This window comes from Mobula hypostoma, chromosome 2 (assembly GCF_963921235.1).
Source record: "Mobula hypostoma chromosome 2, sMobHyp1.1, whole genome shotgun sequence".
In the NCBI taxonomy this organism is placed as follows: domain Eukaryota; kingdom Metazoa; phylum Chordata; class Chondrichthyes; order Myliobatiformes; family Myliobatidae; genus Mobula; species Mobula hypostoma.
The window spans coordinates 109599667-109626928 of NC_086098.1; the positions used below are offsets into that span (position 1 = coordinate 109599667).

Sequence of the window (27262 nt, forward strand, 5' to 3'; positions counted from 1 at the left end):
TACCTGTGACAAATAAAGCTGATCTCTCTCAAGATCACTTCACATAGGATCATGACCACCAAGCAGACAGGAGAGACTTCCATCGGATAATTCTGGGCTAATTTGATTGCGAGTTCCAAAGCTGAAAGGTCGATGAGCAAACCAATCCCCCTTAACATTAGATCTGAACAGACTTTATTGTGCAGAAAAATAAATCTTAATGTTCAGGCTGTTGGATGTATGTAGGACATCAAGGCAGAAGTTCAAAAGCAAGGAAAAAGCCACAACAAACTCTTTAATAAATGCATTACTATTCCACCCATTCATCTTTGTTTTCTTTACGTGTACGTTCTGTATACTGTACAGACGCTGCATCGTTCATGTTTTGGTTTTAACAGAGGAATAAGCTCATTCAAAATTACTATCTATACATATACAGACCAATACACCAAGTTGAAAAATATATAAGATGCTGGAAATACCATTCTGGAATATTTATCAATCGAGTGGGTATTATTGATGATTCGCTTGCCAACAAAATCCCTGAGGCGCCTCTTCTTTTGTAGCTTGGATGCTCCATCAATGGATAAGTGAACAACCAGCCTGTCCCGCTCACCTCTATTCTGAGTTATTATTGGAGTTCCAGTAAATCCAGCCAGGCTGTTGACATCAGCATCACTATAGGTACCATCTAAAAGCATGGCCTTAGTGCCGGTAATTCCACATGTGCAGGGGAACTGGAGAAAGAAAAAAAAATTCCAGTGCCTAAACAATGAAACATTCAGAAATTACATTAATAACCTGAACTGCTCTCTGGATTGCTCCAAAAACCCACACTTTGCTCCATTGCTTTAAGCTTCTTTTAGAAATATAGTATTTAGCCCAAGCCTGTGGTCACTTCATTTATGGATGCTTTGCAGTTCTTGAATAGCCTCCATAATGCACTGCCATAGCATTGTCTAGATGACTGAAGAGAAAGCAGTTATAACAATCTTTACCAGCTGTTTTTCCCTCAGTCCTTCCATAGCAGCACTCTGATGATGGCTTTGTGGCAACATTTGTGGACGATATGAAGATAGCAGAGGGACTTAAGAGTCCTCGTACAAGACTCCCTGAAGGTTGAGTGCTTGGTAAAGAAGGCAAATGCAATGTTGGCATTTATTTCAAGGGGAATAGAATATAAAAGCAAGGAGATAATGCTGAGCCTTTATAAGATACAGTGGAGGCCAGGTCCATGCATATATTTAAGGTGGAAGTTGACTGTTTCCTGATCAGTCAGGGCATCAAAGGATATGGCAAGAAGGCAGGGTATGGGGTTGACCGGGATCCGGGATCAGCCATGATGGAATGGCAGAGCAGACTCAATGGGCTGAATGGCCTAATTCTGCTGTAATGGTCTTATGAACCAGCTATCTCATATTTTTCCATTTTCTAAATTAAATCCAGACTGGAATTCAACACAGGCCAAGAAAAGTGACAGAAAAATCTGCTCCTCATTGTAACTTCACACTGTCCTTCAGATTTTTAGCACAGAAATCATGCGTCTATCCCCATACCATGATAATGATAGAAATAAACTTGAACAAGCCACAGAAGGAAACTTGTAAGCATTGATGTTGAATTTGAATTCAGTTAACCAAAGGGTAGAGAGTTGGTGATAGTTGGCAGTGATATATTAGTGGATCCTACTCCAGGATGTGATATAGGAGGAAAACACATAGGTTAACAAACTGACATTGAAAATAACAAAAATCTCTGATCAATGAAGATGAACAATACCAATTGATGTTGATATTGATACGCTGGGGTCATTGGCCTCCTGCTATAATGTAAATTCCTGCGATTGGAGAATTGCGTTGCTTGGCCTCACCTTTTGGTGGAGTTTTCTCTCTTTCCTCTCTTGCACTGTAGTCAGGTAATTCACAGCAGCATATTCCAGCACTGAGAGAAAGACGAACACAAAACTAACCCACAAGTAGATGTCCACAGCTTTAATATAGGACACTCTCGGCATGGATGCATTCACGCCTGTTATAATTGTAGACATGGTCAGAACTGTTGTTATACCTGGAAACAGGGAAAATGTGAAAAAATATTGTCTCATTCTGCTTAAAACAAACTTCAGACCATTTTTAGCTTAATTTTTAAAAAGACTTTTAAAAGGACATAAGCTGCAGATCTCTATCAATAACACATCACCAATAGCCTGCCCTGAGTCCAATCACATTGATATTACGACCAAGAAAGCTCACCAACGCCTCTACTTCCTTGGGAGGATAAAGTAATGCAAACACAAAATAATCTGCAGATGCTGTAAAAGATCAAAGCAACACTTTCAGTACGCTGGATGAACTCAGCAGGTCAGGCAGCATCAGTCAGAAACGATGAGTCAATGTTTTGGGCTGGAACCCTTCGTCAGGACTGAAGAATGAAAGATGGGGAAGGATTGGAAGAATGCTTGTAGCTTCTGTTGAAAGACCAGTAATTTGAAAGACAACGGGGTGGGGGAGGGGAAGCAATGACGTCATAGCCCTGAAAACAATGGGTAGTAGAAGGAGGCGGCGGAACCATGAGGGAGCTGGGGGTGAGGGCGGAGTGAAATAGGGATAGAGGAAGGGAGGGGGAGGGAATTACCAGAAGTTGGAGAATTCTATGTTCATACCAAGGGGCTGGAGACTACCTAGACGGTGTATGAGGTGTTGCTCCTCCAACCTGAGTTTAGCCTCATCATGGCAGTAGAGGAGGCCATGTATGGACATATCTGAATAGGAATGGGAAGCAGAGTTGAAGTGGGTGGCTACCAGGAGATCCTGTCTGTTGTGGCGGACAGAGTGGAGGTGCTCGACGAAGCGGTCCCCCAGTCTGTGTCGGGTCTCACTGATGTAGAGGAGGCCGCACCGGGAGCACCGGATGCAATAGATGACCCCAACAGACTCACAAGTGAAGTGTTGGCTCACTTGGAAGGACTGTTTGGGGCCCTGAATGGTGGCAAGAGAGGAGGTGTAGGGACAGGTGTAGCACTTACGCTTACAGGGATAAGTGCCAGCTGGGAGATCAGTGGGGAGGGACGTGCGGATAAGGGAGTCGCGGAGGGACCGATCCCTGCAGAAAGCGGAGAGGGGTGGAGAAGGAAAGATGTGCTTAGTGGTGGGGTCTTGTTGAAGGTGACGGAAGATGCGGAAGATAATGTGCTGGATCCAGAGGCTGGTGGGGTGGTAGGTGAGGACAAGGGGAACTCTGTCGCTGTTGTGGTGGCGGGAGGATGGGGTGAGAGCTGAAGTGCGGGAAATGGAGGAGATGTGGGTGAGGGCATCATTGATGACGGTAGAAGGGAAACCACGATCCTTAAAGAAAGACGACATTTGAGATGTCTTGGAACGGAAAGCCTCATCCTCGGAGCAGATGCGGCTGAGACGGAGGAACTGGGAATAGGGAATGGCATTTTTGCATGTGGCTAGGTGGGAAGAGGTATAGTCGAGGTAGTTATGAGAGTCAGTGGGCTTGTAGAAGATGTCAGTGGACAGTCTGTCTCCAGGGATGGAGACCGAGACATCGAGAAAGGGGAGAGAAGTATCAGAGATACACCAAGTGAATTCGAGGGCTGGGCGGAAGTTTGAAGTAAAGTCGATGAAATTGACAAGCTCAGCATGGGTGCAGGAAGCAGCACCAATGTAGTCGTCAATGTACCGAAGGAAAAGTTGGGGAGCAGTACCAGAATAGGTCTGGAGTACAGACTGTTCCACATACCCAACGAAGAGGCAGGCGTAGCTGGGTCCCATGTGAGTTCCCATAGCTACACCTTTAGTCTGAAGGAAGTGGGAAGAGCCAAAAGAGAAGTTATTAAATGTGAGAACCAGTTCTGCCAACCGGAGGAGGGTAGTGGTGGTGGGGAACTGGTGAGGTCTATTATCCAGGAAGTAGCGGCGGGCTTTGAGGCCTTCTTGATAGGGAATGGAGGTGTATAAGGATTGGACATCCATAGTTAAAATGTAGTGGTTGGGACTGGGGAATTGGAAAAGTAATGCAACATGCCCCCATTGATGCTTACCAATTGTTATTGATGCGCCATAGAAAGCATTCTGCCTGGATCATTACAGCCTGGTATAGAAACTCCTCTGTACGTGACTACAAGAAACCTGAGAGGTTTGTGGACACAGCTCAGCACATCATAGGAAGCAGCCTCCCTTCTATTGACTCTGTCTATACTTTTCACTGCCTCAGTAAAGCAGCCAGCATAAATCAAAGATCCCACCCACCATGGACACACTCTCCTTTCCACTCACTCATCGGGCAGAAGATGCAAAAGCCTGAAAGCACGTACCAGCAGGATGACGAACGGCTCCTTTTACATTCACCCATGAGGACTGCTGTTATAACCGAGCCCACAAGTTTGCTTGCAATCTGATACTAAATTAATGAGTGATATCTTTACAAAGAATGCCATACTTGCTTACCTAATGAAACTCTGGCTGGCACAGCTCGCCGGTCGATCCAGAACGACACCCAGGACAACATGACCATCAGAGTCGCTGGGAAGTAGGTTTGCAGCAGAAAGAAGAATATGTGCCTGCGCAAGGTGAAGTTAATATACAGACGATTGTACCAACCTGTTTGTAAGAACAGATGCTCACCAGTTTGTAATCATACACAAGTAATTGCATTGTGGGGCTTGGAAAGAATAATATTATTAAACTTATATTATTAAAGAATCTATGCTGGTCCAATCATATACAACCATTTTAAACCAACCTACAATGCTACTCCTGTGTCACTATGCCATTTAAATCTATTCTAAGCAGCACACTGGAATGGGATAATATACAGTACTGTGCTACCCTAGATCTTTTTTAATATGGTTTCAGATGGTATGACCTCCTTGGAGCCCTGATCTCATCATCATCAAGTCTGTCTGGGATTACCTGGAGAGAAAGAAGCAAGACAGCCCAAAGTCTGCAGAAGAACTGTGGCAAGTTCTTAAAGATGCTTGGAACAACCTACCAGCTGATTTTTTTAATAAATAGTGCCACAGTGAGGGCAAGAGAACTGATGCCATTTCAGAGGTAAAGCAGGCTCACACCAAATATTGAGTTGATTTAGTTTTTAGCGTTTACTGCTCTTGAGAGTTTTTTTTTGATACATAGACTTTTTTATTATTTTTGAAAGCATCTTCGCTTTACAGATTTTTTTACATGTCTAGCACATTTGCACAGTGCTCTATTAAGAAAATAAAATTTTGAGAACCTGGTGCCATATGATGCCTGACCTCCTGACAAGTTACATTTGATATGAAAATGAAAAACAACTTTGGCTCTGAAGGACATCCAGTTTTTCTCTTCATGAATGCTCATTCTCCCCTCACTACCACACCTGAATGCGCAACTTTTGAAATGACCATTTCAATTACACTGGTCAACAAAGATTTTGCTTCCTGAATACTTTTGGGTATATCTTATGGATTTTGGGCTGCTGATCATAAAAATCACCGTGAAATTTCCCTCTCACGCACCAGTTTTTGAAATCGCCTGTATTTGTTATTTCAATTTATAATTCAAGTCAGAAGAACTAATGCCAAGATTAAGGAAGAGATTTTTGTTGGTCCACAAACAACCTGTCAAAATCCGTCATATATATTTTATTACTTTAGGCTATAGGGTTGTAATAGATAAGACATAATAAGAGAATCACTGTTGATTAGAAGCACACTTCAAAATACTCCAGTGTAAGTCAACTCAGAGTACATTTAATTTACATGATTTTATAGATATTCATACCAAAGTGGTAACATCTAAATAGTACCCATAGGATATTTTCAATAATTGACAAAGAGTACATTTTACCATTTCGTGCAATGTACCGATTTAATAACTGAATAAGTTAAATTATTTTGCAATCTGTATCATACAGTATGTATGATTGAAACTATGTGTTGTCAATATCTAGGGTGATAAAATATTTTTGTGGAAATCCATAATAGCATCATAAGTTATTATTCAGTTGGTTCTTCTCTTGATGCTTGACATGAATTGATCCTTCTTTTTTTTCATTCAACTTCATCTATATCTTGCAAACAGGGTTTCACATTCAGCATGCTTTGGCTATATCCTGTGTGAACAGTATTTCTTTTACTGACATAATCTCCAGCAGAGTAAAGCAGAGTACTCGGCCTCAGTCAGATGCACTCTGTCGTGACAAGTTAAGATTTAGGTTTTTATCTATTTTTCCTTAGTGAATTACAGATCTCAGCAGGTCATCAAGGAGAGTTATGAGACCTATAAATTATATCTATAAGATTTTTCCAATCATTTGCAAGGAGAATGTTTTGCTATTATGTACATTGTACCAATTTAATAATGGAACAAGTTAAATTATTTTGCAAAATGTATCGTATGTACAATTGCTACTGTGATCTGTCAATATTTAGGTGATAAAATATTTCTGCAGAAATCCCTAATAGCATCGTAAGTTATTATTCAGTTGGTTCCTCTCTTGATGGAGTACAGTATTCTTACTACCTGGAGAATGACTATACCAGGACTGGTCAATTGCTCAGCAATATTCAAATCCCTCTGCACAAACATCAAATAAACTAGATGAAATTTAGTTTATGTCTCAGACAAGAATACACACCTGTACTACTATAGAAAGCCAGTTTGGAAGTAGTGTGAAATTTCTGTATGAGAAATTGAGACAAGGACACTTTCTCATCTGTTTTCAATGCTTCTTCTCCATTCTTCCAATACAGCATTAGGTCATCTTCAGTGTAAGCATCTATCAGGAGAGAAAAGACTTCAAGGTGTCTCTTTGTGACAGATTGAAACTTGAAAGTTGAAGCAGACAAGGCTTTGCTAACACTATAAGTCACCACACAGCTTTGTATTCACTGGGCCCTCAATGTACAGTCCAGAATAAAGCTATGGAATAATACCAGAGACCGTAAAACATAGGAGCTGAATTAGGCCATTCAGTCCATCTAGTCTGCTCCACCATTCCATCATGGCCGATCCCAGAACTCACTTAACCCCATACACCTGCCTTCTAACTACATCCTTTGATGCCCTGACCAATCAAGAAACAATCAACTTATGCCTTAAATATACCCACTGAGTTGGCCTCCACCGCAGTCTGTGCAGAGCATTCCACAGATTCATTATTCTCTAGCTAAAAAAATTCCTCCTTACTGCTATTCTAAAATGGAGGTCCTCCTCAATTTTGAGGCTGTGCCCTCTAGTTCTGGATACTCCCACCATAGGAAACATCCTCTCCACATCCACCCCATCTAGTCCTTTCAACATTTGTTGGGTTTCAACGAGATCCCCCCACACCCTGCATTCTTTTAAATTCTGGTGAGCACAGGCCCAAAGCTGCCAAAAACTCCTCATGTGTTAACCCCTTCATTCCCAGAATCATCCTCATGAACCTCCTCTGGACTCTGTCCAATGACAACACATCCTTTCTGAGATAAGGGGCCCAAAATTGTTGACAATACTCCAAGTGTGGCCTGACTAGTGTCTTATAAAGGCTCAGCATTATCTCCTTGCTTTTATATTTTATTCGCCTTGAAATAAATGCCAACATTGTATTTGCCTTCTTTACCGCAGACTCAACCTGTAAATTAACTTTCTGGGAGTCTTGCACGAGGATTCCTCACTCCCTCTGCACTCTTGATGGTTGAACCTTCATCCCATTTGAATAATAGTCTGCACTATTGTTCCTTTTACCAAAATGCATGATCATACATTTCCCAACACCGTATTCCATCAGCCATATTTTTGCCCATTCTTCCAATTTGTCTCAGTCCTGCCGTAATCGCATTGCTTCCACAGTGCTACCTACCACTCCACTTATCTTCATATCATCTGCAAACTTTGCCACAAAGACATCAATTCCATTATCTAAATCATTGACAAACAGTGTGAAAAATAGCAGTCCCAATACTGACCCCCTGAGGAACACCACTGGCAGCCAATCAGAAAAAGCCTCTTTTATTCCCACTCACTGCCTCCTTCCTGTCAGCCATTCCTCTATCCATGCCAGTATCTTTCCTGTAACGCCAGAAGATTTTATCTTGTTAAGCAGCCTCAAGTGTGGCACATTATCGAACGTCTTTTGAAAATCCAAGTAAATGACATCCACTGCCTCTCCTTTGTCCACCTGCTTGTTACTTCTGCAAAGAACCCTAACAGATTTCTCAGGCAAGATTTCCCTTTACAGAAACCATGCTGACTTTAACTTATTTTATCATTAGTCTCCAAATGCCCTGAAACCTCATACTTAATAATAGACTCCCACAGTTTCCCAACCACTGAGGTTAGGCTAACTGACCTATAATTTTCTCTTTTCCCTTCCTCCCTTCTTAAAGACTGGAGTGACATTTGCAATTTTCCAGTCCTCTGGGACCATGCCAGGATCAAGTGATTCTTGAATGATCATGACCAATATATCCGTTATCTCTTCAACATCCTCTCTCAGGACTCTGGGATGTAGTCCATTTGGTCCAGCTGATTTATCCACCTTAAGACCTTTCAGTTTGCCTGGCACTTTTTCCTTTGTAATAGCAATGGCACTTACACTTTCCCTGACACTCATGGGCCTCTGGCACACTGCTAGTGTCTTCCACAGTGAAGACAGATGCAAAGTCCTCATTAAGTTCATTTGCCATTTCTTTGTCCCCCATACTACCTCACCAGCATCATTTTCCAGTTGTCCAGTATCAACTCTCGCTTCATTTTTACTCTTGAAATAACTGAAAAAACGTTGGTATCCTGCTTTATATTATTGGCTAGTTTGGCCTCATATGTCATCTTTTCCCTTCTGATAGCTTTTTTAGTTACCTTTTGTTGGATTTTAAAAACTTCCCAATCATCCAATTTCCCACTCACTTTTGCTACCTTTTATGCCCTTTCCTTGGTTTTTATGCAGTCCTTAACTTCCTTTATTCCTCTGTGAGACATATCTACCCTGCACTGAGTGAACTTTCCCCAGAAACTTCAGCCATCTCTGCTCTGCCATCATCCTAGCCAGAATCCTCCTCCAATGCACCTGGGTAAGCTCCTCTCTCATGCCTTTGTAACTTCTTTTATTCCATTGTGACACCAATACATGTGACTTATGTTTCACCCAGACACAGAAGAGGAAGCTACTTTTAAATACAGGTATAATGAAATCCGAACATCTGAATCTTTAGCTTCTTCCTTGACCTCTCTTTTGCCTGTATTTTTATGGCTGGCTCACACTTTTAAAACTGTGGAACAGCTAACTGTTCTGTTATTGCAACCCAGGATCAGTATGGATACAGTCCATAGAGCAAGAAACGCACTCTGAACAATCAGCATAGTAAGTGACCAGCAAATCTTTTGATGCAATAAGCCAGTTAGATGGCAAATTTATGGGTGTCAGCATTTTTCTTGCTGCAAGAAGAAAATTGGATTTCTCATGGAAAGATTTGTTTTGATTTATTCAAAACAAGATCCATTTCTTTCTTTTTTATATATTTAAAGCTGTCAATTATGTGATATTGAACAACATTAAGACATTTTCTAGAAGCATAGAGGTTTTCTTTTCTGCACATAGTTCACCTGCAACCTGGAAACTGAAATCAGGAAGGTTTTAAGTAGTTCTTCAGAGAACCCCAGATGAGAACAAAACAACAGGTAACCGGGAAAATGCGAAGTGCGTATAACTTACAGCTCTCTATCTCCAGGGAGCAGGTCTGTGTGTCGAGAGGGAAGCGGCTGAAATCCATGCTACACATCGCCGTCACTGTAACCCTACAAATCAGATAGGTTGTTTATAACATGCTTAACATCTGCAGCGTGACAATGTTGCACAGTGAATACGAAGTGTATCTAGTAATTCAGCAATTCGATGCAGTTTTGTTTCCTTCTGATAAAGAGAGGCCCATTCATCCAAAGAAAAATTTGTGGTGGCAGAGGAGGAATTTAAAAGCTAGAGTCAAGAAGCAGGGACATCAATTACAGGGTAATTAAAAGCAAATCATAAAATACCCTTAAAAAAAATGGTCCAAATGCAAAGAAGCTGCCAGGCACTCCGCACTATGGCAGTCACACATGCTCCTTCACAATCATTAGTCATCAGGTGAGCTCACCTGAATGATACAGTGACCGGTCTTAGACACACCAAAGGTCTCTGGGTTCACCTGCGGCCAGTGAAACTCGTTCTCAACGGAGTTACACAAAATCAAGTCATCAGAGTTCAGAGAGAAATAAACCAGGAGGTATCTTGGTTGGAAAATGTGGTGCATGAGGCAATGCTCTTCCTCATCAGATCTAACTGATACAAAGCTGTGTACTGAAAATCCCCTGTGCTCACCGCAAGAGAGCTAAAGTTTTTTTTTAAATTTAGGTGCAGTATAAAGCTGTTTATAACTGAGAAAGCGTTGCCAATCTCATTCAAAGAGATTGAGAGCACGAGTGATACTGCAAACACAGTAGGCCCTGATGCCTAGAGGTTGCTGTTGTATGGTGGGAACCCCAGTAAGGTTCCGAAGCACTCCTTACCTTAAGCTGTACAGCACATTTCCATCAGGAAAGATGCGCAGCATCACATTATCCGTGGTTGTGTCATGGATGAATGACCGTTTAGAGTGAACAAAGAACATGTCAGGGGCCCAGATCCGTTTGACAAGCCTGCCATCGAATGTCATGCTTCTGTTGGTTCTGCTGCGAAATGAGAGCCGCTCATCTTTCCAGTAATTGCGCAGGTACAAGGTCATCGTGAAGTCCTGCAGACAGCAATATCATTCATCAGGAACTTATAACCGCAAGTTGGTGGTGGGCCTAGATAGAGTGGATGTGGAGAGGATGTTCCCAATAGTGGGCACAGCCTCAGAATAGAAAGACGACCCTTTAGAAAAGAGATGAGGAGGAATTACTTGAGACGGAAGATGGTGAATCTGTGGAATTCATCGCCACGGACGGGTGTGGAGGCTGTCACTGGGTATATTTAAAATGGGAGTTCACAGGCTCTTGATTAGTAAGGGTGTTAAAAGTTATAGAGAAAAAAACAAGAGAATGGGGTTGAGAGAGAAAATAAATCAGCAATGATCGAATGGCAGAGCAGACATGATGGGCTGAATGGCCTAAATTCTGCTCCAGTGGTTGATGGGAAGATAGTGCAGACAATGTAGAATATACAGTATAATTATGTTGGGCACATTACAAGGGTAAAACCCCCACAGAAGGCACAGCCCTTTTGCAACACAATATTGAGATGAATCTATTGCCACAGCCTACAGGCATTTACAAACTAAGATTAGCATCCTGACCAGTCTTTGTATTTTTCCGTTTGTGCTTGCTCAGTTTGATCTTTGTGCTCTTTTACCATGATGGTTTTAACAGTTCATCTGGATTTCTTACTTTGAAACAAACACTTGATTCTTTTGTTATTAAAAATATTTTTGAAAACTACAGAGCTCCAGATATGTTGCACAAGAAATAAAAATGCCAAAAATGAGAAAAGACTATGCAACCATTTCAATACACTCCATTCTATCCATGTATCATACACCACACTCACTCCCTCTAGAAACGAAGATCCTTTCCTAACTCCTGTGAAGAAAATCAAAACTACCTATTGCCCTCTCTATAACACTTGGTCCTGTGTATCTATATAATTCAGTATTCTAAATTAATTGCACTTTGTAAGTTCCTTTATAAATCTAATTGTTTATTGTTTGGCAGTCTCATGTGTCACTAATCATTTCTCAAAAATTTGAACACTGCATCTGAACTCTTAAAATATGGTTCAAGGAGGGAATGTCATTAGGAATGAAAATTAATATCCTTAGATTTTGAATTTTAATTGGTGCCTTGAGCCCCACAAAGCTGTACTTTATTTGTTGGAAATATGAAGTAAAATCATGAGTTATCTTGTACCTTTCAAATGTTAGAACTTAATAGATTTCATCTTTCTGACTGAAAGACTCTTCCCCTTTTGGCCATATGGGCGTGCAGTCTTGGGTTGGCTTCAGGTGACGCAAGGCATTTTGGAGAATCAAGCAGTGGTAGATGCAGTTTGCATCTAGTCTGTGTTTTAGTTGTTTTAGAGAACTTTAATGAAACCACTTGGTACATCTGCATTAATATTTCATAGAACATTATTGAATGGAAGCTCAATATACAGTACAACTAAAAGCAATCACAGTGACATTACTTTAATCATGATAATAACTTTAACCTCCTGTCCACAGAGAAAAATATGCCTGTAGCTCTGAGATTTTCTATTTAATGACTGAAGAACATTTGCTGGACCTGGATTCCTGCTTTTCACTCTTTGGAATATATTAGTGATGACGTGTTATATGGGAGCAGCGTCTTAGAAAAACAATCTTTCCAAAAAGTAAATAGAACACCTGCAGGTACAAGTTTGTTGAGCAGTTTATTTTCCTGACTAACTCTGTCCTCAGTCACAACTAAAGAATTAACTACAAGGGAATTATACTTACTTTAGAAAAGACCATTCAGTATATGTTTACATTTTTCAGACTGACTCTTCATATGGGAAGATTCAGGATCTGAAAAGAGACTTGGTTGGGAGTTCAAGCCTATTCTAGAACATGGGCTTCTATTCGAGAGCCAAGTGCACTACTGAGGGTTTTATGTTTCAGCACAAAAATGCTGGCCAAAAGGCTTAGGTGTACAAATGGTAACAATATTCAAGATTCAGGATTGTTTAATGTACACAAGTGTAAGGAGAACAAAAGATTTTTTTTTCCTCCAGAAAAACCAAGGTAGAACATACAGGGTTAATGGTAAGGCACTGAGGAGTGCAGTGGAACAGAGGGATCTGGGAATACAGATACAAAATTCCCTAAAAGTGGCGTCACAGGTAGATAGGGTCGTAAAGAGAGCTTTTGGTACATTGGCCTTTATTAATCACAGTATTGAGTATAAGAGCTGGAATGTTATGAAGAGTTTGTATAAGGCATTGGTGAGGCCGAATCTGGAGTATTGTGTTCAGTTTTGGTCACTAAATTACAGGAAGGATATAAATAAGGTTGAAAGAGTGCAGAGAAGGTTTACAAGGATGTTGCCGGGACTTGAGAAACTGAGTTACAGAGAAAGGTTGAATAGGTTAGGACTTTATTCCCTGGAGCGTAGAAGAATGAGGGGAGATTTGATAGAGGTATGTAAAATTATGATGGGTATAGATAGAGTGAATGCAAGCAGACTTTTTTCACTGAGGCAAGGGGAGAAAAAAACCAGAGGACATGGATTAAGGGTGAAGGGGGAAAAGTTTAAAGGGAACATTGGGGGGGCTTCTTCACACAGAGAGTGATGGGAGTGTGGAATGAGCTGCCAGACGAGGTGGTAAGTGCAGGTTCTTTTTTAACATTTAAGAATAAATTGGACAGATACATGGATGGGAGGTGTATGGAGGGATATAGTCCGTGTGCAGGTCAGTGGGACTCGGCAGAAAATGGTTCGGCACAGCCAAGAAGGGCCAAAGGGCCTGTTTCTGTGCTGCAGTTTTTCTATGGTTTCTAATGTTTGTGTCTGAGCTATTGATAGGCAAATAAATCTCACTGTTTGCTAAATTCCAATGGGGTTATAACTCAGTATGTCGCCTTACCATATCCACCTCAGAGATACTGTCCAGGCTTTCCACCACCACATCAACGCCAACAGGTATTGCTGGGCCTGATAGAACAAAACAGAGTCAATTTCTGCATGTGGACATGGCATGTAATGCAATAAAATAAATCTCTTGTGAAATGAAAGTATTTACCACTGCAAGTGTGCAGAAATAAACCCTCCCACTCACTTTCTCCATGCATTGATCAAGTGTATTTATTAACACGACCCAGATCCTTCAGTCTATTCACAGAATCTGCCCACTCTCTGTCTACTGCTGACCATGGCACTAACACTAACATTGGAGAAGGCTAGTTCTTGTAGAATCTGGTATGAAAATCTTTGATTCCAGCACTCAGAACCCACATATTCCACTATTCGCAGAAAACAGAGGCATAATGCGTCATTTCTGCTCAGCAACTCTGCAAAGTAATTCTTCAATATGGCTCTAAAGAAAATGAAAATGTGATAGTGCAAATACACCAGGGCAGGTTTTAATACTTGTGATGCAGGTGATTGGGAAACGAGAGTGACACTCATTTACTTGTTGTTGCTGGGCTTCATGTTGGAGCTGCCAACACTGAGATGCATGGCTGGGGGATCAGGACGCTTCAGTATTCAGCCATCAAGCAACAGGGTGGGATGAAGATAGAACATTCTCAGGGCAAGGAGGTGACGAACCAAATAAGTTGGAAAACAAGCCAGAACTTATTTGAGTCCGAACATGGGAGCCCTGCTCCTCCAGGATCTCTGCACAGCTGATCCAAGGGGGTGATATTAGAGCAACGTTATTAAGAAGATGGTAACTAACTCAGATGCAGGGACATAAAACTGGCCTCATTGTGCCGGAAGGAACAGAACCATTCTGACCACAGTGTTCACAGGATTAATCTTGAGTCCGCAACATTCCCAGATCAACTAAAGACAACTAAAACTAAACCTTTGGATCCAGCATCACACATCTAACCTTTCCAATAATTGGGTATTTCTAGAAATACTTCCCAGACCTTTAAAAAATGGCATGTTTACAAGGAAAAGCAATGTTCCCACTTACCTTGAAGGAAGATTTACTGATCAAGATGAGATGTTTGTGCTCGGAAACCAGAGTCTCTGTCATGGGTATTGCATATAACCATGTAACCATTACAGCACGGAAACAGGCCATCTCGGCCCTTCTAGTCCGTGCCGAACTCTTACACTCACCTAGTCCCACCGACCTGCACTCAGCCCATAACCCTCCATTCCTTTCCTGTCCATATAGCTGCCCAATTTAACTCTAAACAACAACATCGAACCTGCCTCAACCACTTCTGCTGGAAGCTCGTTCCACACAGTTACCACTCTCTGAGTAAAGAAGTTCCCCCTCATGTTACCCCTAAACTTTTGCCCTTTAACTCTCAACTCATGTCCTCTTGTTTGAATCTCCCCCATTCTCAATGGAAAAAGCCCATCCACATCAACTCTATCTCTCCCCCTCATAATTTTAAGTACCTCTATCAAGTCCCCTGTCAACCTTCGACGTTCCAAAGAATAAAGACCCAACTTGTTCAATCTTTCTCTGTAACTTAGGTGATGAAACCCAGGTAACAATCTAGTAAATCTTCTCTGTCCTCTCTCTATTTTGTTGACATCTTTCCTATAATTCGGTGACCAAACCTGTACACAATACTCCAAATTAGGCCTCACCAATGCCTTGTACAATTTCAACGTTACATCCCAACTCCTATACTCAATGCTCTGGTTTATAAAGGCCAGCATACCAAAAGCTTTCTTCACCACCCTATCCACATTAGGTTCCACCTTCAGGGAACTATGCACCATTATTCCTAGATCACTCTGTTCTACTGCATTCTTCAATGCCCTACCAATTACCATGTATGTCCTATTTTGATTAGTCTTACCAAAATGTAGCACCTCACATTTATCAGCATTAAACTCTGTCTGCGGTCTTTCAACCCACTCTTCTAATTGGCCTAAATCTCTCTGCAAGCTTTGAAAACCTACTTCATTATCCACAATTCCACCTATCTTAGTGTCATCTGCATATTTACTCATCCAATTTACCACCCCATCATCCAGATCATTAATGTATATGACAAATAACATTGGACCCAGTACAGATCCCTGAGGCACACCACCAGTCACCGGCCTCCAATCTGACAAAGTTATCCACCACTACTCTCTGGCGTCTCCCATCCAGCCACTGCTGAATCCATTTTACTACTTCAATATTAATACCTAACGATTGAACCTTCCTAACCAACCTTCCATGTGGAACCTTGTCAAAGGCCTTACTGAAGTCCACATAGACAACATCCATCGCTTTACCCTCGTCAACTTTCCTAGTAACCTCATCAAAAAATTCAATAAGATTTGTCAAACATGACCTTCCACGCACAAATCCATGTTGACTGTTCCTAATCAGACCCTGTCTATCCAGATAATTATATATACCATCTCTAAGATTCTGCCACTGCCACTATGCTTCTGCCACTCTGCCAAATGACTTGGCTTATTTCCCCACAGCAGAGAGACAGAGAGAGGTATAAAGATAGATATATATGGAAAAGACAGAGAACAGGAACAAGCTAAATCATGCCAACTCATTTTCACAAAATTACATGTTGTTCTTCTCACGTTTCCATCATTCCACTTACCTACATACCAGTGCAGGGGTGGTGTACCTCTGCCATGCATGCCCAAGATGGCATATAGAAACATTTTGTTGGCAGGCAGTGCTGCCTCTCGGTTCTTTAAACCCCATCTGTTACGCATGCACGGAGCGGAGCAAGAATGACAACAGAACAGCAGGATGAGTCACTTTGGCCACAATACACACTGGGCAATTACAGCGCCGGACTGACAAACCGGACCCGCTGAGAGAAAAATAAAGAGTGCACTCAGAAAGCCTTCTACAAAGGAGAGGGCCTTCCGCCTGTAGGAGGCCCAGTTGATTCACTGCACCGCATGTACACTTACCACATTCTCACAATTGATCCAACGAGGTTCACCACCCATAATAAAACCGATGAAACTCGTGCTACATGCAGAGCTCTCAAAACAAGCAAATCCAAGCTGGATATAAAATATTTGTCATTTTTAATGCAGCAACAAATGTTTCACTGAGACTAAAATGTGTTTATTTTCTTTTCCTTGATCTTTTATGAATATGAACCAAAGCTTATAATTTCACATTCACATTGCTTATGTTTCTGTGATGTACATTAATAACGCTATTTAGAAATTTTAATTTTCAATTTTCTTTTTAAAAGATTAATATTAATAAATTTTGAACAGGTTTTCTATATGTTTCATTTAATTCAGTCTGCTGCTGTTACTTTATTTCTTATTTCATGATACAGCGCGTAACGGTCCCTTGCGGCCCAACGAGCCCACGCTGCCCAATTACACCCATGTGACCTACTAACCAGTATGTCTTTATAATGTGGGAAGAAACCAGAGTACCTGGAGGAAATCCACACAGTCACAGAGAGGACATACAAACTCCTTATGGATAGGAGCAGAACTGAATCTGGGATGCCGGTGCTGAATTAACACCATAAACCAGCGAGTTGTTTGTTATGCCTCCCCTCTCGCTGTGAAACAGGGATGCCTCTTTTTCCCTTATCAGGGAGAGAGAGAGCCTGTGGTATGCCGAATTACCAGGTGAACAAGTAGTCTTTGGGGTACTGCAAGTCTATGTCTTTATTGATGCTTTGCTGCATGCTTGAGTGCTGGGTGGGGGTGCCGGTACTTTTTTGCTGGTGGGGGAGGGGGGAGTCGTTGCTTTGCTGCTGCTTATGTGTAGGTGGGGGCAGCAGGGGGGGCTTTGGGGTTCTGACGTTTAAAAGTTATTCATCCTTTGGGGCACTCCTCTGTTTTCATGGATGTTTGCAAAGAAGAATTTCATGATGTATATTGTATACATTTCTCTGTACCTATTGATCTTATTGAATTAGCATTACGCTAACAGCTACACTTCTGTACCACCCAAATTTCTATTAATATTGTTATACATTCATTAATAATAAAGGCATCCGTTAGTCTTGTGAGACCATGGATCTGCGCCTGGAAAGTCTTCACTCTCCAGGGCGCAGGCCTGGGCAAGGTTGTACGGAAGATCGGCAGTTGCCCATGCTGCAAGTCTCGCCTCTCCACGACACCAATGTTGTCCAAGGGAAGGGCAAGGGCCAATACAGCTTGGCACCATTGTCATTGCAGAGCACTGTGTGGTTAAGTGCCTTGCTCAGGGACACAACACGCTGCCTCGGCTGGGTTTTGAACTTCAGATCACTAGTCCAATGCCTTAACCACTTGGCCACATGCCCACACATTAATAGCATTCATTAATAGTGAAGTAACAAATACACATAAATAAGCAACAGGACTCATAATTTTTACTTTAAAAATCAATAATTATTGCTACTAATTTAGTAATCAATGATAATCTCTGCTCAAAGTTACCACAGCATGCAAGAAAATCTTTTAGAAGATTATCGACAACTTCAGCACACGCTCTCAGAAAGGTTCACCAACCCTGTCCGAACATGAATTTGTTGTTGTTTCTTTCCACGCCTTGTGGGGCATCAGGTGGCAACCTTGCCATGTCTTTAGCATTACTGTCTGTTTTTTATAAGGCCAAGTTGCTAGCTCAATGCTCAACCCAGCACAGATGGAAAGGGGGCAAGAGCCGGCCGGATTCAAACCCAGGAAGACTTGCCTCAAAGTCTGGTGCAGATGCTGCTACACCCAGCCGGCTTAGCGTGAATTCACACTGGGCCGAAAATCCATTGCCCTGCATGCTTCTGGGATGCAGAAACAAACCAGAGAAACTGACGGAAACCCACATGGTCACAGAAAGAACACAGACACTCCACATAGACAGTGTAGTAGGTCAGGATTGAAGCTGGATTATCTACGCAGCTCCACTGGCCACGTCACTGTGCTGCCTATATCCCAGGACCAGCATTTTAATAGCATTTGGTGCTGACAATAAGCCTAAGCCCAACAGGAACTGGGCCGAGGCAGTTCATCATTAATTCAGGTTGAGAAGATGTAATCGGTCACCCCTGGGCTCCCGGGCAATGTGCCATCATTTCTGGCTGATCCCTCCTATTTGAACAGTAGAAATGAGGCTGAGCCCATCAGCAAGTTAAATCTCTTTCCACAGAGCAATAAAGCAAACATGGTTTGCAGTGCATTATGTAATATGTGGATGATTCATGGGCTGGAGGACAATATAATCAGTTTACAGCTCACAGGCTAAACAGAAAATGACCGCAGGAACAAAAATGATCGCAATATTTGTTGGTAAGCAGGTTTTTTGCAAGTAGAGGGAGTATTTGAAAAAGTAAAGATTATTTAGCGCAGAGAAGGCTAAAGTGAGATTTAACAGAGGTGTATAATATAACAAGGATACTAAGAAATTGGAAGGATGTATTCTATTAGCACTATAGCACAGAACAGACCCTTTGGCCCATCTTGTCCATGCTAGCCTGCTTTTCTGCCTAGTCCCATCTGCCTGTACCTGGTCCATAGCCTGCCATAACCCTCTCATCCACGTACCTATCCAATCTTCTCTTAGAGGTTACAATTCAGTCTGCCTCTACGTCTTCTGCTGGCAGCTTTCCCACATTCGTACCACACTGAGAAGTTTCTCCTCAGGTTTCCCTTTCACTCTAAACCTATGACTTCTAGTTCCAGTCTCACCCAGCCCGAGAGGAAAAAGCCTGCATGCATTCACCCTATCTATACCCCACATAATTTTGCATATCCTATAAGATGTCCCTTCATTCTGCCATGTTCCAGGTAGGTTATTCAACCTTTCCCCCTCATCCATTTAAATTTTCTATGTATTATTTCAAGCTTAATATATTTCCTGTAGGTACTTGACCAGAATTGCACACAATACTCCAAATTCATCCTCACCAATGTAATATACAACGTCAACATAACATCCCAACTCCTGTACTCAATATTTTGATTTATTAAGGCCAATGTGCCAAAAGCCCTTTTTACGATTCTATCCATCTGTGATGCCAGTTTAAAGGAATTATAGAAACATAGAAAATAGGTGCAGGAGTAGGCCATTCAGCCCTTCGAGCCTGCACCGCCATTCAGTACGATCATGGCTGATCACCCAACTCAGAACCCTGTACCAGCCTTTCCTCCATACCCCCTGATCCCTTTAGCCACAAGGGCCATATCTAACTCCCTCTTAAATATAGCCAATGAACTGGCCTCAACTGTTTCCTGTGGCAGAGAATTCCTCAGATTCACCACTCTCTGTGTGAAGAAGTTTTTCCTCATCTCAGTCCTAAAAGGCTTCCCCTTTATCCTCAAACTGTGACCCCTCGTTCTGGACTTCCCCAACATCGGGAACAATCTTCCTGCATCTAGCCTGTCCAGTCCCTTTAGAATTTTATACGTTTCAATCAGATCCCCCCTCAATCTTCTAAATTTCAATGACTATAAGCCTAGTCTATCCAGTCTTTCATAATATGAAAGTCCTGCCATCCCAGGAATCAATCTGGTGAACCTTCTTTGTACTCCCTCTATGGCAAGGATGTCTTTCCTCAGATTAGGGGACCAAAATTATGGATCTATATTCCCCGATCCCCTTGTTCTAGCACACACTTAAGTGCCCTACCATATTAAACTGTCCTTTCGGTCAAAATGGTGCCAGCAAACACTGATTCCAGGTAGCTAACCTCTTCAAGTATTTCACTTTTTCTACACCTTCTGCTTGTTCTTTTTGTCTTGCTTGTGTTTTGGAGTCTGTTGGAGCCTGTGACATGCAGTTTGGAGTGATCTGGCATTCTGCTGTCCACGGAGAGAACACGAGAGCACAAGCACAAGCTACCTCATGAAGAAGACCAGAGACAGGGCACAGGGCTATGATCAACTCCATTTCAAAACGCCAAGGAAGATTGAAGCATTGCGGCAAATATGGAGGTCAGTGGTTGTTCTGCATGGGGGCCATGGGCTGACAGTGGTTTGTAGCCGGGTCGGAATTGGTCGGAAAGCCGCAGGGCGGTAGAGCGGTGGTCACTCTTTGCGGAAGGACTGAATTCAAGTGCCACTCTTCTCGGTTCTGGAGGGAGGATGTTTTTGAAAGTCTGAGATTTATTTGATTATTGGACTGTAGTTTATATTATTCTCCTTCAGTTTGCTGTGATTTCTTTCTTATTGCTGATTGGCAGTTGGGGTTCTGGATGGGCAACATGTTGGTTTTTGTGCCATAGGAAGGGTTGGGGATTTAGGGTCTGATGTTTTTGTTAGTTTTTCTGTATGGGCGATCTGTTGCTTTTTGTGTGTGGGAGAGAGGATTGGGGGTTTGATGTTGTTGCTGTTTTTTTGCGAGTGAGGCTGTTGGGGGTTTGGTGTTCTAGCTGCCATTTTCTGTGTGGGCAATCTTAGTTTTTTTTGTGCGAGGATGGGGGTGGTGGGTCTGGGGTTTGCGAGTTTTGTTTCTTTTTCTTTTTCATGGGGGTGGTTGATGTCTTTCCTTTCGATTACTTCGTGTTTTTTTTGTATTTCATGGCTACCTGGAGAAGACGAATGTCAGAGTTGTATTGTACGTGCATACTTTGGCAATAAAATGAAGTGTATAAGTCTTACCCCGGTTTGTACACTCAAAATGCAACACCTCACATCTGCTTGCATTAAATTCATCTTCCATTTTTCAGCTTGGTCCAGATCACTTGGCAAGCTTTGATAAATTGTCCCACTATCCATTACACCCCCCAGTCCTGGTATCGTTCACAAATTTGCTTATCCAGTTTACCACATTATCATTTTGATCACTAATATTGATGACAAACAACAATGGACCCAGCGCCAATCCCTGTGGCACATGACATGTCACAAACATCTAATCTGAAAGACAACCATCTACTACCACTCTCTGGCTTCTTCCACTAAGCCAATGTTGAATCCAATTGATTATTTCATCCTTCCCAGATGCATGATATGGTCAAAGCTTTCCAGAACTATTTCAGAAATATATTGTCAAAAGGGAGTGCTGAGCATCAGGGACAGGTAGTGAGAGGACTTCCGTGTTGCAGATTCTGAGTGCCCTACTAACTCCCTTATGATGTTCTGGAGTATGCTGATATTAAGGGAGAGGAGGTGTTGGAGTTGTTAAAATACATTAGGACAGATAAGTCCTCGAGGCCTGACAGAATATTCCCCCGGCTGCTCCACGAGGCGAGAGAAGAGACTGCTGAGCCTCGTTGTCCACGGGAATGGTACCTGAGGATTGAAGGGAGGCGAATGTTGTCCCCTTGTTCAAAAAAGTTAGTAGGGATAGTCCGGGTAATTATAGACCAGTGAGCCTTACGTCTGTGGTGGGAAAGCTGTTGCAAAAGATTCTTAGAGATAGGATCTATAGGCATTTAGAGAATCATGGTCTGATCAGGGACAGTCAGCATAGTTTTGTGAAGGGCAGATCGTGTCTAACAAGCCTGATAGAGTTCTTTGAGGAGGTGACCAGGCATATAGATGAGGGTAGTGCAGTGGATGTGATCTATATGGATTTTAGTAAGGCATTTGACAAGGTTCCACACGGTAGGCTTATTCAGAAAATTAGAAGGCATGGGATCCAGGGAAGTTTGGCCAGGTGGATTCAGAATTGGCTTGCCTGCAGAAGGCAGAGGGTGGTGGTGGAGGGAGTACATTCAGATTGGAGGATTATGACTAGTGGTGTCCCACAAGGATCTGTTCTGGGACCTCTACTTTTCGTGATTTTTATTAACAACCTGGATGTGGGGGTAGAAGGGTGGGTTGGCAAGTTTGCAGATGACACAAAGGTTGGTGGTGTTGTAGATAGTGTAGAGGATTGTCAAAGATTGCAGACAGACATTGATAGGATGCAGAAGTGGGCTGAGAAGTGGCAGATGGAGTTCAACCCGGAGAAGTGTGAGGTAGTACACTTTGGAAGGACAAACTCCAAGGCAGAGTACAAAGTAAATGGCAGGATACTTGGTAGTGTGGAGGAGCAGAGGGATCTCGGGGTACATGTCCACAGATCCCTGAAAGTTGCCTCACAGGTGGATAGGGTAGTTAAGAAAGCTTATGGGGTGTTAGCTTTCATAAGTCGAGGGATAGAGTTTAAGAGTCGCGATGTAATGATGCAGCTCTATAAAACTCTAGTTAGGTCACACTTGGAGTATTGTGTCCAGTTCTGGTCACCTCACTATAGGAAGGATGTGGAAGCATTGGAAATGGTCCAGAGGAGATGTACCAGGATGCTGCCTGGTTTAGAAGGTATGCATTATGATCAGAGATTAAGGGAGCTAGGGCTTTACTCTTTGGAGAGAAGGAGGATGAGAGGAGACATGATAGAGGTATACAAGATATTAAGAGGAATAGATAGAGTGGACAGCCAGCGCCTCTTCCCCAGGGCACCACTGCTCAATACAAGAGGACATGGCTTTAAGGTAAGGGGTGGGAAGTTCAAGGGGGATATTAGAGGAAGGTTTTTTACTCAGAGAGTGGTTGGTGCATGGAATGCACTGCCTGAGTCAGTGGTGGAGGCAGATACACTAGTGAAGTTTAAGAGACTACCAGACAGGTATATGGAGGAATCTAAGTTGGGGGCTTATATGGGAGGCAGGGTTTGAGGGTCGGCACAACATTGTGGGCCGAAGGGCCTGTACTGTGCTGTACTATTCTATATGCCTCAATGAAAGAGCTAGGTCTGCAAATCTGTACAAATCAAGTGTCCTAAGCTTATTGTGACTTGTTGGCCGAATTTGAGTGCTCTTGGTTCTGGTGTAGAAGATGTGTGTCAATGGTTATGCATTTGTCTGATACATTAGCTCCACTCCAAGTACTGAGGGTAAAACACAGCACTGCTAAAGACAGGCTGAGAAGATAATTGGGGTAACAGCAAGCCTTGTTTGACACCATCTTTCCACCAAGGTTGGATTTGTCATAGACCTATCGGCCAGGATCACAACGCATGCCATGAATTCGCAAATGTAAGGAGGAGGCCATTGCATTCCACAGAGAAGGTGCAAGACACCTTACAGAAGTTGCTGGGAATCAGTTCCGCACCTCAGCGCCCTGAGCTGTAATAGTGTCATGTTAACAGCTACACTACCACGGCAGTAACCAGCCCTCATCAATGGGGCCAACTATTGTCTGGGGATTGCAGGTCATCTCAGCACCAGCTCCTGCTTCTGACTCTTCATTTACTGCCCCGACCCCTAACTCCACTTATCCCTGTTCCTAAACCCTAACCTGTCCAATAACTCCCTACACTGCCCACAAACCATTGCCCCAAACCTAAAAACAACACCGAGCAACAACCTCAACAGACATCTCTGCTCAGCACCATCTTGACCCGACCTTCAACACCAAGAGCATTCCCTCTTGACATCTCGCTGATCACCTAGCACGATAGCAAGAGGGAAAGCTCTGGGAGACCTCCTCCTAACAAACTTCATGAGGCACTGTCACCATAACTGACCCCTTACTTTTCCAAAGAGACAAGCATTAGGTCTCATGGCTAAAGCTCCAATCCAGGCACTGCAATTTGTTACATTAGATCATTGTCTGAACAAGAAGCTGCAAGGATATGCACATTATCTACAGGAGAGCAGACAGGGATGACTTTTAGACTAAACAATTACAGCCATTAAGTATCCTTAGTTCCTGGACGGCCCTGAAACAGCTGTAATTAGCACCTGTGACGAGACGTGGTATCTTTATCAGAAAACACCAGGCTGGTTTGAAGAGAATTACGTCCTTGTGAACATTTTAACTTTGCCAGATGTAGCAGAAGAATCCCCTCGGCATTCTTACCAGGTGGCTTCAAAGAGAGCTTCAACCAAAACAACAAATGTACACTAGACTTCCATCTCAATGCACCAACATCATCACAATCAGTATAATTATCAGTAAGTAGTTTAATGACAGTGAACGACTCCAGGATAGCTCAAGCTCATGAAACAGCCTTTATTAATGTGTTCTTCACAGGGGTTATAGAATTACACTGTGAGGACAACTAAGATATAAATAATTGAACTTAAGGAACTCCCTTCTGACGTAGGGAGAAAAATAATTCATTTAAAGAAACCTTTAATTAAGAAAATTCAAAATGTTGTCTTGCTATAGAATCATAAGAAGGGTAAATTTTCTCTCCCTCCATGTAACTGTCCTCATTTACTGAAACTTACATGCAAACAAGCCTGCTGACAAGTTTTCTTTTGAACACTTCCATATGAACTAATGAATTTATTCTCTACAATAATATTGATCACATCCTCTCCCAATGGATGAATGAGCACATCAGATATGAGGCAACACACACAGAATGCTGTCGGAACTCAGCAGGCCAGGCAGCATCTATGGAAAAGAGTAAACAGTTGATGCTTTGGGCAGAGACCCTTCACCCTGATGAAAAGGGTCTCGGCCCAAAACGTCGACTGCTTACTCTATTCTATAGGTGCTGCCTGGCCTGCTGAGTTCCTCCAGCATTTTGTGTGTGTTACTTTAGATTTACAGCAACTGCAGGTTTTCTCTTGTTTGTGAAATACCACCAGATATGACATCATTTGTTGAAAAAATAATTCACAAATACATTGAGTTATTGGTTCTGTATGCCACTATGAAATCACAAAACTGTAAAATAATCATATAACTGTGAATTATAAGTTTTGTTTTAGTTACACATTGTGCTTTCAGAATTTGAGCAGTTTGTATTTCCTGAAGAAAGAGGAATTGTTTGTTAGCTAGATATCACATTTATAGTGATCATTTTTGTATGTCTATATTTAAGTTCCTTTCTTTTCAATGTAGGTTGGTACAGAGTTGTTATAGAGACAGCACACACACACACATACAGCATAAATTGCTTCTTCCTCTAATCCACATGGTCATCAGTGAGATAGTTAATCCTCACTTGTACATTCACTAGCTTCCAGATGGTTAGTCAAATTCCACAGCCAATGGGGTTTGCACTAAGCAGGAAAGAAACAAAATCCAAAAACCGATTTGCAGTGTTAATTCCACATTCATGCATCTGCACACTGTGTGGGCGGAACAGTGAGCTTTAAAGCTACAGTAACCTCAAGGGGAAAGTAATCTACATTTCAGGATAATAAACTACTGTTCCTACCCTAAAAAAGAATGCTTTCAATGAGAGAGGATTCTATTCCCAAGAGCTGGTATTATAGTCAAAAGTTCCAGGGGATGGGAAAGATCTTCAGCTTTCTAATTTAAAATATATTTCCATTTATTATATTTCGTGGTAAGAGAATCAATATGCTTCAAAATTTTGGCTTTAAGCTTTTGCAATAATGATATTTTCAAAATAACTTTTTCAACTTTTTCTAGCTTATAATCAACTCTCAGGCAAAAATCAATAGAAAAGGCATATTTAAAGGCACTGAACATTGTAATGGAGTGTACAATAACCAAAATTTTAAAATACTTTCAAAATTGGGACTTAGAGTAATTACGATATGAATCAATCCAAGATATGCCCTGCACACAATTTTGTGTGAGTTACAGTCAGAGGCAGGTCAAAGGTCACGTGGCTTGTTGCTCATTTAGATATCAAGTGCAAGATATTGTGCAGCAATTTTACAAAATCTCACGGCAAAGTGTCTTGTGATGCACAGGCAGCAAAGGGCGGATACTACTATGTTAAGCTGAAGTGTAGACATTGGGGCAGTGACATGTGCGGCTTTATCCAGTCATATAGCACAGAATCAGGCCCTCTGTCCACTTGCCCATACTGACATCAAGCACCCATCTTTATTAATCACATTTTTGGATAGGAACATTCTACGCCTTGGTGATTCAAGAACCTGTCAAGATACTTCTTAAATGTTACGGAAGTATCAGCCTCTACTACCCCACCAGGCAGTATGGTCCAGACTCAACCATTCTCTGAGTGATAAAATTCTTCTTCAGATGCCTTCTTAACATCCCTTAACTTAAACCTATGCCCTTTGGTTTGGACGCTGCTATGGAGAAAATTTTCTTGCTATACAGCCTATATGTAGAATGATCTTATTTCTTGTATACCTCAATCAGATCCTCAAAAGCTGCCTGTTTTGAGTGAAAACAAACCCAGCTATTCCATGTTCTGCATATAACCAAAATTCTCCATCCCAGACAAGATACTTGCGAAGCTTCACTGCACCCTCTACATTGCAATCATGTCCTTCCTAACGTGCATGACCAGGACCAGACTTCAAATCTAACTCAACCACTGTGTTATACAGTACACTGCTATTATATTCAATGTTCTGGCTTTTGGAGGCAAGCCTTCTTCACCATTACATCAAGCTGAGCTGCTGTCTTCATTTAGACACAAAGCTCCTGTTATTCCACACTCTAAGGTTCTATTAATCATTATGTATATCCTAGCCATGTTTGACCTCCCAAAATGCATCAAATTACATTTGTAAGGATTAAATTCAATATGTCATTGCTTTGTCCATCTTATCAAACCATCAGTATTTTCCATGAGCCTATTATGACTCTCCTCACTATCAACTTCACTATCTAGTTTTCATGTCATATGCAAACTTAATATTCATATCCAAACCATTGAAGTATATAACAAACAGCAAGCGGCCCAGCACCGATTTCTGCTGTACACTACCCGCTATTAGTTTCCCATCATAAAAACAACCATTCACCATCACCCTCGGCCTCATATTACCAAACCAATT

At 42.0% G+C, this 27262-nt stretch overlaps 1 protein-coding gene across 1 annotated transcript in view; it reads right to left on the reverse strand.

Annotated features, from left to right (window-relative positions):
• Positions 1-303: 303 nt before the first annotated feature.
• The window catches only part of LOC134359198 (gamma-aminobutyric acid receptor subunit rho-2-like), a 36641-nt gene continuing 9682 nt past the window's right edge, over positions 304-27262 (reverse strand). The window contains exons 3-9 of the mRNA XM_063072157.1: positions 13570-13637; positions 10497-10720; positions 9664-9746; positions 6607-6747; positions 4434-4586; positions 1850-2046; positions 304-716 (exon numbers count right to left, since the gene is read on the reverse strand). Of these exons, the coding sequence (XP_062928227.1) occupies positions 405-716; positions 1850-2046; positions 4434-4586; positions 6607-6747; positions 9664-9746; positions 10497-10720; positions 13570-13637 (1178 nt within the window). The 3' untranslated portion in view covers positions 304-404. The remainder of the gene's footprint in view (positions 717-1849; positions 2047-4433; positions 4587-6606; positions 6748-9663; positions 9747-10496; positions 10721-13569; positions 13638-27262) is intronic.